General features: G+C 46.6%; 1 protein-coding gene across 6 annotated transcripts in view; it reads left to right on the top strand.

Annotated features, from left to right (window-relative positions):
• The window catches only part of CCDC149 (coiled-coil domain containing 149), a 95,923-nt gene that overhangs the window by 60,529 nt on the left and 20,452 nt on the right, over positions 1-14,942 (top strand). For all 6 annotated transcript variants that reach the window (XM_049630393.1, XM_049630392.1, XM_049630394.1 and 3 more), the window contains 5 exons: positions 5,968-6,084; positions 6,882-7,054; positions 7,800-7,872; positions 9,289-9,373; positions 11,418-11,562. In XM_049630393.1, the coding sequence (XP_049486350.1) occupies positions 5,968-6,084; positions 6,882-7,054; positions 7,800-7,872; positions 9,289-9,373; positions 11,418-11,562 (593 nt within the window). The remainder of the gene's footprint in view (positions 1-5,967; positions 6,085-6,881; positions 7,055-7,799; positions 7,873-9,288; positions 9,374-11,417; positions 11,563-14,942) is intronic.

The following is a 14,942-nucleotide window of genomic DNA, read 5'->3' as shown; positions in this document are numbered from 1 at the left end:
ATGAAGTAGCCAAGAACTTGGCTGAACTGTGTTCGAATCCATTGTTTTATGAAAGGTAGAACTTGCGAGCAATAAAATTTGGTATTTAGCTGAGGAGATCTCTAAGCAAAGTGTTGGAGACATGGCTTGGTTCCTCCTGATTGCTTATCAATTACAAGAAGAAAGAAATGATTTGAAGATGGAATTGTTAAGCAAAAAGGAACCAGAACTTAAGGATATGGATAGTCCTCAGGCTATCTGTATTGCAAAAAAAAAAAAAAAAAAAAATCATCAAGCGTGTGGCCAGGTGACCATTTGATAAGGAGATTTGTCCTGATCAACCGTCTCAGACAGAAGCCAGGTGCTGTTTTTCACGACAGTGGAAGAATGACCATGAAGCCACATCTGAGGTCACCAAGTCTGCCTGGTGTGCATGGGCCTGGAGGTCACGGCAGCCTACACCTGGTTATAGAGGATGGGGCCTCCCAGAACTGCAAGGCCAGCAGAGAGCCACCGTGGGGCTGTCCTGCCAAGTCATGGGGTCACAGAAGTGACATTGCCATCCCAGTGAGTCCAAAGGCAGAGCATCAAGCCAGAGAGGATTATCCTTGAGCCTTAAGGTTTAACATTGTTTGCTCTGTTAGGTCACCTGGGACCTGTCACCTCTTTCTTCTTTCCTAGTTCTCCTTTTTGGAATGGGAATGTCTATCCTGTGCCTGTCCCTCCTTTGTATGGTGGAAGCACACAGCTTGTCTGGTTTCATGGGTTCAGAGCTGGAGGAGTTTACCTCAGGTCAAATCATACCTAGAGTCTCACCCATATCTGATTTAGACGCTATTTCAGTGAGGCTTTGGACTTTAGAGTTCATGCCGGAATGGGTTAAGACTTTGGAGGCTGTTGACATGGAATGAATGTATTATGTATGTGAGAAGACTGTGAATTTTAAGGGGTCAGGGGTGGAATATTGTGTCCCCTCCCCCTCCTAAATTTATGTGTTGAGATTCTAACCCCCAACGGGATGGTATTAGGAGGTGGGGCCTTTGCAACATTATTGGGTCATGAGGGTGGAGCCCTCATGCCTGGGATCAGTGTCCTTATAAAAGAGGCCCCAGCAGCTCTGTCATCGCCACCACCATGTGAGGACACAGCAAGAAGATGGCCCTCTGGGAACCAGGAAGCAGACACCAAGCCTGCCACCACCTTGATCTAGGACTCGTGGTCTCTAGAACCGCAAGAAATCAATGTCTGTTGCTTATAAGCCACCAGTGCATGGCAGTCCGTTACAGCAGCCTGGATGCCCTAAGACAATCCCCATTTCCAAAAGGACGGATGTCCCCTGGGGCCCAGCAAGGGCTGGGTGACTTTCCCAGGATGCATGACAGGCAATAGCAGCATCAGGGTCTGAACAGGTGACACCCGGGGAACAGCAGCCACTCCTGCCTCTGGCTTCCTCTTCCTGTCTCATGGGGAAAACGGATTCGGGCAGGTGGAAGCCAGGTGAGGAGAGCATATGGCGGGCCATGACGGCAGAAGCCTGAGAAGAGATGGTGGAAAGGAGTGAGTCATTCCGACTGGGGGAAGGAGGACCAGAGTTTGCAGGGGGCCTCGGCGGAGGAATTGACTCAGGGGGCAGGGTGGGGGAAGGGCACCCAAGAGTCATTTAGCCGCATGGTTTTGTGGCCACGTCCCCCAGCCACATCCCAGCTGCAGCCGTTCCTCATCCATAAGCTGACGACTCACACCCGTAATTCATTCATAAACGTTTATTTCCATCTAAATCAGCAAATGAATACATCTATTGGTGGCGGGCAAGTGCCTCGCGGGGCAATGATCCACTTCTGGGGCTGGCGCAGGGAGGCTGGCCCCGGAGTTTTGCCCACCCTGTTTGGGGGAATTAAGTGCCCGGAGCAGTTGTAGCAATAGCCATTTCCAAGGTGGGAAATCAACATCATCGCCTGCAGTCTGCAGATAAGGTTGGCCCTGGAGCCCTGCTTCCTCCAGCTTGAAGGAAAGATTGGACTTCCCCAGCGGGCGAGTGTGGGGGGAAACTTACGTGGAGGACAACAATGATGACACTCGTAACAATAATCGTAATAGCAGCTAACACTTCTTGCACACTTCTGTTGTTCCGGGGGCTGTGCTAAGGATCACAGAGAAACCCATCTTCTCTTAGGATTACGTTCTGAAGTCAGCATGTGAGCGGCAAAAACTTGTGTCTAGCCACAGGTTCCCCCCCCACCCCCCCACCCCACTGCCCCCACGATGGTCCCTGAAATTGTCCATCAAGTTCAGGGCACATGGCATTTATGTTCCCGAACACGGCATGATGCATTCGTATGAACAATGCGATCGTGCCTGAATGTGTTACCAGCCACGTCCCCACACCCCTCTGTCCGGGGCATTGAACGCAGGAAGTGGGTAGTCACCCAACTTAAAAAAACTTTCTCTCTCTCTCATCCTCTCTTCCTCCTTTTTTTTTTTCTTTCCCTCATCTTTTCGCCAAGAACGTATGCTTGAGCCCCTAAGTGAAATGTTCACTTAAAGCAACCCCATTCCTTCTCACTGCATGCTTACAGCAACCCTCCAGGGAAGCTATACCATTACCCTTGTGTTGTTTCAGTGCAAGATACTGCAGCCCGGGGAAGTTCCGGCGTGTGCCAAGGTTGCACAGCTAGCAGACTGTGGAGCCAGGACACAGACCCCAGCCAAGACAGGCTCCGGAGCCTGCGAGGCTGGTGCCCTGGAAGGCGGGTGAACTCTGCCTTCGGCATCCCTGTCGCAACCCCCTCCTTGGCCCCTTGCACTTGACTTGACTTGCACTTGACTTGACTTGCACTTGGGCTGCTTGCACTTGAGTTTCAGACCAACTAATGATCCAGCTATTACCAGTTTGGACCTCACTTTAAAAAAAAAAAAACAAATGTTTCAACCAGTCCAGCCCTGCAGTTTAATAGACAATATTGTATGCATATTAAACACCAAATGATTGTTAACATATTTATTGAGGCTTAACAGGCATCCGGCATATAAAAGATGACTCTCTTATATGGCTGTCAGACCTCAATAAACATGTTTAATAATTAATTGGCATTAAGCAAACATAATTGCGTGATTCTAAATTAGGTGTTCAGTGAAGCGTACTGCGAATGGAAAACCACCGTAGTGTTTTATTACTTAAAGTTCAGGCTGTCAGTCTGGCTTTTCACAGATCAAGAGAAGTGCCCTCCGTTCAAAGCTGGGTCAAAGGCCGCCTGTTGCCTCGTGCCAAAAAAAGGCACAAGCCTTCTTGCTCCTAGACCCTTTGCTCCGAGAAATGTTTCTCATTTGGTTAGCTGTTTGTCTTTCTGTATGCCCTCTTGGGGTTCCGAAAGTTCTGAACCGAGAAGCTGTGTGATGTAAAAGATGGTTTCACATGTCAGCTTTCAGCTGAATTAACCAGTTCTGCCATAAACTCCTGCTTCCCCTAATACGGACGATTCTCATTATTTGCTGTAGTTCTGCTCTCTAAATTCTCTACGAACAGTGAATTAGCAAATACTGAACCATCGCTCCTAGGAGAAGCCCAAGACCAGGTTCCTTGGAGCCTCTGGCCACAGCGTTTTTATCAATTAACACATAACTTTGCTTTATGTGTGATTCTGGTTAAAGCCACCTTATTTAATTTATAGTGTTGGTTCTGTGACATTGAACTCAGGGCCCGTCGTGCTGTAACTCATGCCCGACACGTATTCTCTGTAAGGCACCTCACAGCCTATCTAGGAACAGTAGATAACACTTCAGCACTAGGTATTTTACGTAGCAAAACACCAACAAAAAACACGAAAGGATGAACAGTCATGGCACTAAATAGACCACGAAAGGAGTATTTATTCACGGTACCAGAACTGAAATAAGGCAACACCCATTGCCTTGTTCTACCTCAACTGGGAATGCGCCTGTTGGATGATTCACACTTTCTGCACCTCTGTACTTCTCTGCACATGTCTGCCCATGATGCAAAAGCACCATGCATGTTGATTTTGAGATTACAAACACATTGGCAGTAGGCAAATTCACAAATACAGAATCCTCGAGTAATGAGGATCAACCGGAAGCGGGTTCCATTAAGCACAGCCATCTGGATACCTACGTGCCATACGTCCTCCGCCAGCTCTGTGTGCAGACTTCCTGGAACATGGTCTGCTCAGTATCAGTGATGCTTTGGCTCGTAGTAGGTGCACAATATATGTCTGTCACATTCAATTGAGTGGTTTTCAAATAAGGACCCCAAATAGATGTCACCTGAAAATGCTCTTTGCGGGGGACCTGGGTGGCTCAGTGGATTCGGCGTCCGACTTCGGCTCAGGTCATGATCTCATGGTTCATGGGTTGAAGCCCCATGCTGGGCTTTGCACTGACGGTGCAGAGCCTGCTTTGGATTCTCTGTCTCGCTCTCTCTCTGCCCCTCCCCTGCTTATGTTCTCTCTCTGAAAAATAAATAAACATTAAAAACAAAAAAGAAAATGCTCTTTGCTTTTCTCTGGGCATCATTACTTTCAGCGTTCACTGCTGGTATATCTTGTTTCAGTCTTGTTAATATTCTACCTTGGCTTTTAACTTTCTATCTCTCACCTGCCCCCAAATCCTTTAGAGACTTGAAAATCCATTTCTTTACCAGCAGTGAAGCCCTTAAGATCCATGCTGGAACAAGGAAGAGCATGCCCCAAGCAGACCCTAATGGCTGGGTTGTGAAAACCTGTCTCCAGGATCTCATCCATCTATGAAGCCCATCCACTCACACCCTACAGGGAGGTGGGGGAGTCAGGCTTACAACCTTTTTAGAAGAAGCATCCGGAAGAAGTGCCATAACTTGAAAAATTCACTCTAATGGCAACCTGTTTGGCACTGAGATAGGCACTTAAGGGATGTTCTGGCACCGTGGGATCATCCTGGGGTCACAGTTCCCATCGCGGCTCTACAAGAAGGTTTGCGGCTGTGCGTAGAGCTAGGTTCCAGAGTCCGGGGCAGCTCTAGTTTCTCCAGGGACCCTTCGGAAAAAGACATTTTGAAGACTGGAATTTTATCTATAGGGATTTTTAAAGAAAAGCCTGTTATGAAAGTTGTGTGTGCTTACTTGAAAAGTTAGAAAACAGAGATCCAAACAGAGACCATGCAAGCTTCACCATTACCTAAACGTGCACATTTAAAAATGTTGATGTATTTGGTCATTTTTTCTTTTGTGCCTGGGTTCTGAGTGTAATTTCAATTACACTGCAAATGGAAGTTAGTCGTCTGCTTTTGGTTCCCCGCTTAGCATGCTATCATAAGCATGTTCTGCGTTATTACACAGTTCATCACCCTTGTGTCAAACAGCTGCAAACTAGCCCATTGATTGATTGCTAGCCATTCCACTCTTGTTAGACTCTGTTTCTCATTTTTTTAGCTCTTTCTGTGAAGGACAGTGCCATCTACTTTTTCTCTTTTCCTAAAGCATGTCTGGGATTGCTGTTAGCCCAGGTTTTCAGAAGCAGGGTTACTGGGTCATTAGTGGGGGCATTCTTAAGGCCCTTGATGATGTAGCCTCAGTGTTCAGAGCATGGGAGTATGCCCGACTCACCAGACCCTTCTTAACCTTGTGTTACCATTTTTTAATCTTTGATCTCTGACCCAGAGTTTTTTCCTCACTGTGGCAGTGCTGTAAAGGACATTCACCTTCAAATGCCCAGGACTGTGTTCCTGTTAGACTTATACTGTGTATGCATGCACATGCATGTGCGTACAAAGTATAATATATATTATATTTGGTTTTGTAAATTCATGATACTGTCAAGAAGTTTCTTTGCCTTGTGCCCTTCCTTAGTATATCTTGAAAAGTCTTACCTTCCAAAATTTTCTGCCTAATATGCTTGAGTATTTGTTTGGATCTATTCATTTTAACACACATACACCCATTCTCTCTCTCCCTCTCTCTCTCTCTCTCCTTTCCTTTGCTACCAATGGAAAATGCAGCTCTTGAGAATGACAATTGCCAAACAGAGGCTCGGAGACGAAGAAATTGGCGTGCGACACTTCGCAGCTCACGAGCGTGAAGACTTGGTTCAGCAGCTGGAGAGAGCCAAGGAGCAGGTTATTGCTAACATCTGTTACGAGTGGGGGATGTGTTTGTACGGTCGGACTCTGTCCCCTGTTCCTCAGAGAGGGTGACGTGCCTGGGATGCTAGTCAGAGGCGGAAGAGGGTGTGATGCGTGCTTTTACTTCCTCTGTGCTCTGCGAGTTCCAAGCCTCCCTCTTGCGGTCCGGGCTTCCTGCACGTGTGCCCTCCTACTCTGGATGCCATTGTTCTAAACGAAAGAAACGCACCCCCCCCACACACACACACACACTCACACTCAGTATAGACAGGAACAAAACGTGACCCCCTGACCTTAATCTGCAAGTTTCCTGAAATGCCAAGCGATGCTTTTCAGGTAGAATCTCAAAGGGTACAGAGCCCTATTTAGGGAACGAGGAAGAGAGGCTAGACTTCCTTTCCTTCTTTTGCTCATTGGTTTCGAAGAACAGGACAAGATTTCTGCGTCTCGAGAAGCTTGAAAAAGTACGCGTGTGTAAGACACCGGCTGCCCTTCTCAGCGTCTGGATTTGCCCCCTTGGAGCCTCCGGCTTGGGGGCGAGCTGCCGCTGGGAGGGGGTGGGTTCTGCTTCCAGGTGGCACTCATCCTATCTCAGACATCATGAGTGTCGGGCAGGAAGTCTGTCCCTTCCCTTAAGCTTTTATCCCGTGGGGTGCTTGCGGTTTTACAACACGTGGGTGGGGGCACGAATACGCTCTGTAAAAGTCAGCCAGCCAAGCAGAAGGCTCCATCTCTGGCCATGAAGTGACATCTGAAGACCATCGTAAGTAAGGACACTCCCTTGGTTTCAGATTGAGTCTCTGGAGCATGACCTACAGGCCTCTGTGGATGAGCTTCAGGATGTGAAAGAGGAGCGGTCTTCCTACCAGGACAAAGTGGAGAGGCTCAACCAGGAGCTAAACCGTATCCTGGGCGGGCACGAGAACCGTCTCATCGACGTGGATGCCCTCTGCATGGAGAACAGGCAAGTGGCCGTGCCCCGGCGGGCGCTCTGGGGGCCATCTGCAGCCCTAGTGACGTTTGAGGGAATTGCCTTACAATGGAAGGGAAGTCTCAGCGCTAAAATGGTGACGTCAGTGTCATGGATGAGTTCTGAAAGTCAGAAAGGAAGCACCACATACCTATATGCCTACATGCGAACCCCCTTCTCTCTCTCCTCTCTCTCCCCCTGCCCTCCCCACTCCCCAGTTGGGCAGGAGGGGTAGGGAGCCAGCAAGAGCTGCTCGGTATTGCTATCAAGGAGGGGGAAACGAATAAGAAAATAAATTGAGAAATTCCCGTAGCTGTTTCTCTTCCCCGAGGCAAGTTTCAATGCGCGCGCGTGTGTGTGCGTGTGTGTTTGTGCGTGTGCGTGCGTGTGTCTAACTTCATGTTGTGTCTTGTGTCGCCTCTTCCTGCCTGCCTTCCCAGTGGAATCATCTTAATGAGAATTATGTGGAAACTGTGTTGATATCCCGTAGGGGATCTCTGCAGAAGGCTGTTCTAAAGTTGGGGTTTCTGTGATTTGGGCCTATTTGACCTTGATCGCATCCATTTAAGAAGAGGTGACAAAGATGCATTTTTCTCCTCCTTTTGGTGGGGAGAAGGCATTATATGTAAAAGATGGCTCTTGGGATGTGTCCTTTTCTTTTTTTTCCTCTCTCCTACTTGAGTGTATTTTTTTTTATCTTGTCCCCAAACACTCCCTAGTTGAATGTTTTCTTTTCTAGGTACCTTCAAGAGAGACTAAAGCAACTTCATGAAGAGGTCAACCTCTTGAAATCAAACATTGCCAAGTACAAGGTAGAAAGTCATGGTGACACTAGTGATGATTCATTATCGCGCATCTAAATGCCATTCTATTTTAATTCCCTTTTATGTGCCAAAGACGTTTGAGTACTTGCCTGCCCTCCCAGACAGAATAAGAGCTTTAACTGAGGTAACCAGGAAGAATTATACCCCAAACGACAAACACAACAGAAACAGCTCTTGCAAGAGTCCCTTCTGTTGCCGTTACTGGGACAGGGCACACAGAGACCACCCGAATCTGGACACGGCCACGTTACGGCCTCGGTGCACGTAGAATTAGCTTTTTTTCCCCAGCTTTTCTGTGCAGTATGCTGCCATCAGACGCTATTTGTCGCATAATCATCCCTAAGAAAATGGTTTCTGAGCGAGAAAGAAACAGAGATTGGGAAATCACGATCCGAGAGACAATGTTCACGTCACACCAAAAGGACAGAATGTTTAAATTCTCCCACTGTTGTTTAGACTAATTCCGGCACCATTAGTTTGATAATATCTATTTCTGCAGATGTTCGTTGTGAGCGTTATAATTAGAAACGTCTCCTGGGCTTCTCTGCTTTGAAAATAGATTGATTTCTCTTCCTGAGGGTGAAGTTTTACAGCAGTCTAGATGCTTGGGAGAACCTTCTCGTTTTGCTGGCTTTTGACGTTAGCTTTTTGCCTCAGAAGTCTCTACACTGTTCGTCCTCTTCCATTCTGTGGGGGCCACACTTTACGTCAGTCTATATATACACATGGAGCCAAAGAAGAATACAGCTTTTAAAGTTGTATAATTAATACATACATTTAAAAAATGTGTGTATGCATTCATTTAACAGCCTTCATTCGGTTCTTCTACGTGCTAAGCATTGGCTAGACAGTGCATATCAATTTTAACGTAAGGGTCTGTTGTCAGAATGGCACTCTGGTTCACGTTCACACTTCCTAATCTTGTGTCCGTGACCGATGTCATTCTTTGACCATGTCTTCTTCCAACCCAGCCACGGAAGCCTTCCAAATACTAATAACGATCTTTTGGCATTGGTATATGGAAGTAAACCTGTTCTCCATCTCATGTCTATTCAGAAGGGGTTTCCATAACTAGTGACTTCACACATTAGATGGAATTCTTGCTTCAGATTTGATTTAATTTAACAAATATGCACGGAGTGCCTTTTATATATAGGAGAAGGTAATTACTGTCATTCTGCTGGGCACCAACTTAAAAAAAAAAAAACAAAAACCCTCTTTACCAGATCCATACATTTCATAACTCTTTGGCAGGGACTCAGAATTTTAAAAGTTGGGTCAGCATCTGGAGTTTGCCAGGGTTCTTGCATGCCAGATGGGAGGATGTGTCTACTATAAGGAGGTATTTTTCTATTATTTGGCTTTTTTGATAGAGATTTGTATTTTCTCCCAATGCTGCTTTAGAATGCTCTCGAGAGACGGAAAAACTCAAAAGGCCAGAGTAAATCTAGCAGCAGTGCGCTAACTGGAGTCTTGTCTGCAAAGCAAGGTATGGTTCGACCTCTGATGACAATCCGGTGCTGGGGCTGTGGGTCTACATCTCGGTTTATGGGTTGGGAACCAAGCGGTTCTTAAAACAGCCTTCCCAAACCTGCCTCTGCATCAGCATTGCCCAGAAGGCTTGTGAAATCACAGATTACTGTCCCCTCCACACACAGAGTTTTTGATTTAGTAGGTTTGGGGGGGGGGTGCAGAAAATATGCATTTCTTAAGTGTTCCCAGGTGATGCTGATGCCTGTTCCGGGATCCTGCTTTGAGAACCTCTACATTAGATGTTTTTCTAATGACGGGACCCCATTTGCATCTGTTCCCCTCCACTGTGCTCTTCTTTCAAGAATGCTTCCCCCTACCCTCTCATCACCAGTTTAGCATCACTGAGTACATGTTCCAGCCTCATCGAGTTTCTCCTTTTCCTGGCCTCTGTGACCAGAATAGAAAAGTCTCATAGCTGCTGAAATCATTTTATCATGGAACATGTGCCTTTTTCAAAGAAGCTTTTATTGATTGCAATTTTGTTCCTCCTCCTTGTCGATTCTGATGAAAAATAATGATCTTCCAGGAACAGTCCAGGGGAATAAATAGCAGAGAGCTTGCTTCTGACACTTAATATTTGGGAATTCAGTTCTCAACGTGAGCCTCAGGTTGAACACGCTCGACTGGCCCACTCTCGGGCTGCCGGCCGTGCAGACCAGAACAATCAGGCGGCAGTCTTAATCAGAGCTACAGTGGCTGGGGAAAAAAAAAAAGAAAGAAAAAAGTGCTGAATCTCCAGCCCACCTAATAACCAAGGCACTTGTCCAAGCAACTTTTGTTTTTCCACTTGACTGAAAAAAGGAAACCCTAGAATTGTTTTTAAACAGAAAACCACAATACTCCGCAGAAATATGGAGTGGCTCATGTGAGGTTAGCCCTGGGTACCCCTGACAGCCAAACATGTTTGAATGGTGAGATCCAGCCTTGCACTGATGTGGGGAATGCCAGCCATGGCCAAGCAGTAAACTTGGCACAGCCTTTCTAGATAACCCTTTGGCCACCTATATCGAAAAGCCTTGAACTCATCCCCTTTGAGCAGCAAGAAATAATGACAGATGTATGAAAAACTTATTCCTTGAAGAAAGCTCTTCCTGCATTACTTAAAATAAAAACAAAACCAAAAAAAAAAAAACCCACATAGGAAATAACATAAATGTCCAACAGTAATTAAAGAAGTTACTCTATATTTTATATATGGGCTACCAAGCAGCCACTCTATTTTATGTTTTAAAAAATATTAATGATGGGGAATAGGCTTAAGTGCAAAAAGAAGAGCTTTTTCCCATTTTCAAAGAAAAATGTATGAATTTGTGTACCTACATACAAGCATATAGGAAGTGATGCTCAAAGGTAGACAGTGAGATTTATTTGTTTCTGTCTGGTAAACAAGTCCAAGTGGTATCTCTTTTGTGGTGACTCTTAGTTCCTAAAAACATGCATGCACAAAATATATTTTGTATTTTAAGTAATGCCCTATATGATCCTCCCACCCACCGAGCATACCACATCGTAGGAAACTTTGCCACAAAGTGAGGAGCTCAGGACCAGAGTCATTACCATTTGCGAGGCTGTGTGACCTTTAGCTAATATTTTTAACCCATTACCACCTTGCATTCCTGTCTGTGAAATGGGAATACATAATACTTCCCAGGTGAGTTTTTTTCTTTTTTTTTTTAATTTTCAGCCTCAAATGAGTTAGTATGAAAATGTTTTGAAAGGGCAAAAGACTGGACAAATACAAAAGATTATTATTATCCTTTTAAAACATTGTTGGTAAAAGTCCACGAGAACTTCCTCCTTTTACTTGCCGTTTACCCCTCATGCTGAATTTTATTTTGTTTTACTTTTGACACTTGATGCGGATTCTTCAGTACAACATCGTAGCATTTAGGAGCTGGGAACGTATCCCAGCTTTGTTATCCAGGAAGAATGGACATTGGTTTGCATTCCAGCGTTTCAGAAGGACGTAACACTGAGTTGTAAACTTTAATCCCACCTAGTTCAGGATCTGTTGTCTGAGGATCACGGGTGCAGTCTCCCAGCTACTCCACAGTCCATTTCTGATCTGAAATCTCTGGCAACGGCCCTACTAGAGACAATCCACGAGAAAAACATGGTCATCCAGCACCAGAGGCAGACCAGCAAGTATGTAGATAAACCCTTGGGTGGGCGGTGGGCGGGAGAGAGGTGGGACACTGGCTACCTACCAGCAGTGGGTGGCGGCCGGGTGGGTCTGCAGGCCTTTGGGGGAATCGGGGGAGCCCTCACGTTAAGGAAACTTAACTAAACTGGAATGGTCCATCTGCATTATGACAACATCTTGGCCATTCGCCAGATTTGGGTGAGGAAATACTACCTGTCATTACATATTGAACACTTACTCTGAGCCACTCGCTGAGAAATGCATATTACACGGGTGATTTGGGTAGTGCCATTGCCTGGGGAATGTAACCTACCTCTCCTGCAAGGTTTCCTTCAGGGGAGGCACCTCCTCAGTGCCGTCTTAGCCTCCAGCATGACTTTGAGGGGTTCGGACAGAGAGGAACATCAAGCGTCAATTTCCACAGGCAGCCAGCCGGGCCCAGAAGGGAGTGTTGCGTCACTCTTCCAGATAAGCAAAAACGGTGGTGGGACAGAACTACAGTCAAAACAGAGTGTGTTGGTTTTTACAAACATATTGACTATGAGGGGCAACATCAAGCCAGTTAAAATAGCAATTAGAGACGCATGAGGAATTGGAGGTGTTCAGACGATGGTGAATATACAATAAGTTAAAGCAACAAACGTGGCAAACAGAGCTGGTTCCAAGGGCGGGCGGCCATGCTCAAGAAAGGCCCCACACTTGGTCCAGGGCCCCCCTGTCGCCCTCTTGAAATCCTTCATCATTGTCTAACGAAGAAGCCTGCGTTTCCATCTTTCACGTAGCGAGTCCTGCTTATAAAACCTACTCACAGAACCAAAATGAAGGCGTGGAACGAGTGAGCAGGCTTCCAGCAAGGAGGAGAGAGATGAGGGAATCAGGGTCCTGGCGAGGGCGGGGGGCACAGGGAGAGAGGCAACCGGAAAATGATTGAGAGCATTGTAAAAACAAAATAGAAAAAAAAAAAAGAGAGAGGGAAGCAAGGAGTGAAGGGAAGATCACGCAGGAGATGAAGATATATATAAAAGAAGGCAGAGAGCAGTGGAGGGAGTCTGGGCAATCTCAGAGGGATGACAAGGGTAATTTATTGACAGAAGAAGTTTTTAAAATTCTTTTAAAAGAAATCTTAACCAAGGAATGAAACAGTCAGGTGCTAAAATTCAGATACTTCTCAGGGGAGGGAGAAGAAATGGAAATCTCCCCAGAGTAGGTACCAGGTCTATTTTATTCCGGAAGAATCCCCTGCAGCCACCAGTGTTCCACATGAGCCTTCTTTGTCCTCACTGACTCCTATAAAGCAGCCACTGGGGCTCTTTCAAAACTTGTCAGGTCTTCTAAACCCTAGACTATTCTCAGCAGGCAGCCTCGGCTTCTCTTTGACCGAGAAAATAGATGCTACTCACCATGAAGCCCAAGACTTACTCACCATGAAGCCCAAGACTTACTCTCGGATGGAACCAGTGCCTTCCACCCTCTCCCCCATCTCTGGGAAACACACTGGCCCGCCCTCCTGTTGGTCCACACGGTCGTCTCCTGTGCACTCCTCCTCCCACCTGTTCAGCGTCTGCCCCTCCCCTGGCTCCTGCCTCTTCACCGAGAAACCACACAGAGCTCCCTGAACCCCCAAAGCCTTTCCGCACTCTGCAGCTCCCCTCAAATTCCACTTACCTAGCGTCCTTGTGAATAAGGACACTTTTAGTTCTTCAACAGCCACCCCCTCAAAGTGTGTGGGGGGGGGGCGGGGGGGGGCACCTCTGTCAGAATTACCTGGAGGCACTTGTTTAGAAATGCAGATTCGGCTTGGGGGGGTCATTCTGGAGGGAGAGGAGGGGGTGTCAGGGTTCTGGATCTTAGCACACACCGCCTAGGGGGGAGGGGCTGCCTTGCAAGGGAAAGAAAGACCACCTACGCTTCAACACCTCCCAAGACTTCTTCCCAAATTTTCCACAGCAGGGTCTCCAGTCCCCGCCAAGCCCCACTTTCTGAGTATGTTTCTTTTCCAGTTTCTCTGCATCCCAGTTCCGGTCTTGCACTGCTCTCTCAGAATTCCTCTGACTTTTTCTCCACTGCCTCTTCCCCTGGATTCGCTCCGCATTCCTCCCTTCCACCCCAGGCCTCTGCCGGGACTTCTTTTTTTTTTATTTTTTTATGTTTATTCATTTTTGACAGAGAGAGAGAAAGAGAGAGAGACAGAGCATGAGTGGGGGAGGGGCAGAGAGCGAGGGAGACACAGAATCCAAAGCAGGCTCCAGGCTCTGAGCTGTCAGCACAAAGCCCGACGCGGGGCTCGAACTCACAGACTGCGAGATCATGACCTGAGCCGAAATCAGTGGCTCAACGGACTGAGCCTCCCAGGCATCCCCTCTGCCAGGTCTTCTGCTCTTCTTCCCTACCTGGGAGGGGGGCATCCTTCCCCCTCCCATCTTTGCCTCTGGCTCTCTGCAGGCTGTTCTCAGAAGTCATGTCCCCACCTCACCATCAAGAGCAAGACCCACATGGCCAGCTGCTAGGTTGACAGCTTCCCCCTGATACCCTTCAGCTCCTCACATTCACCAAGTCTCGACTCTGGGCCATCCATTCCTTAGTTCGCTTTAAGACCCTTCAGGGGTGCCTGGGTGGCTCAGTCAGTCAAGCGTCTGACTCTTGATTTCCGCTCAGATCATGATCTCGGTTCATGAGTGTGAGCCCCATGTGGGGCTCTGTGCCGACAATGCAGAGCCTGCTTGGGATTCTCTCTCTCCCTCTCTCTCTCTCTCTCTGCCCCTCTGCTGCTCTCTCTGTCTCTCTCTCTCAAAATAAATAAATAAATAAATAAATAAATAAATAATAAAATAAACTAAAAAAAAACAAAAACAGAAACCTTCAAAGTGCTTGTGCCCTTTAACCTACATGGTATGCATCTAGGAATCTATCCAAAGGAAAAAAAATCGGAACAATTCCCTAAGATGCATACATAAGGTGTTCACCATGGATTTGTTTATAAGAGGGAAAAAAACCAGAAACAACCCAAGTATTTTTATGTTGGAGACTGGTTAGGCCTAAGAGAGGATATTATGCAGCCATTTAAAGCATGATTGGAAGAATATTTAATGGGATCTTCCCCCCATCCTGATATCCCGACTCCACAAACCTCCACATCATGCAGGTTGAAGCTGTTCCAAGACCAGAATGTTTATCTATTAGAATCACTGGTCTCTCCCAGGACATAGAATAGTGCTGGGCCCCTAGGTGCTTATGATTATTTAATGAATGGATGACGAAACCATCTTCTAATCCTTTGTACCTATTCCCCCCCACCACCTTTTAAAAATCATTTTTAAGGGTTTATTTTTATTCTTCTTCTTTTTTTTTTTTTGAGACAGAGAGACAGAGTATGAGCAGGGGA

This window comes from Panthera uncia, chromosome B1, assembly GCF_023721935.1.
Source record: "Panthera uncia isolate 11264 chromosome B1, Puncia_PCG_1.0, whole genome shotgun sequence".
NCBI lineage: Eukaryota > Metazoa > Chordata > Mammalia > Carnivora > Felidae > Panthera > Panthera uncia.
Note: the sequence above shows the minus strand (reverse complement) of the source record. Positions and strands in the feature narration are given on the sequence as shown.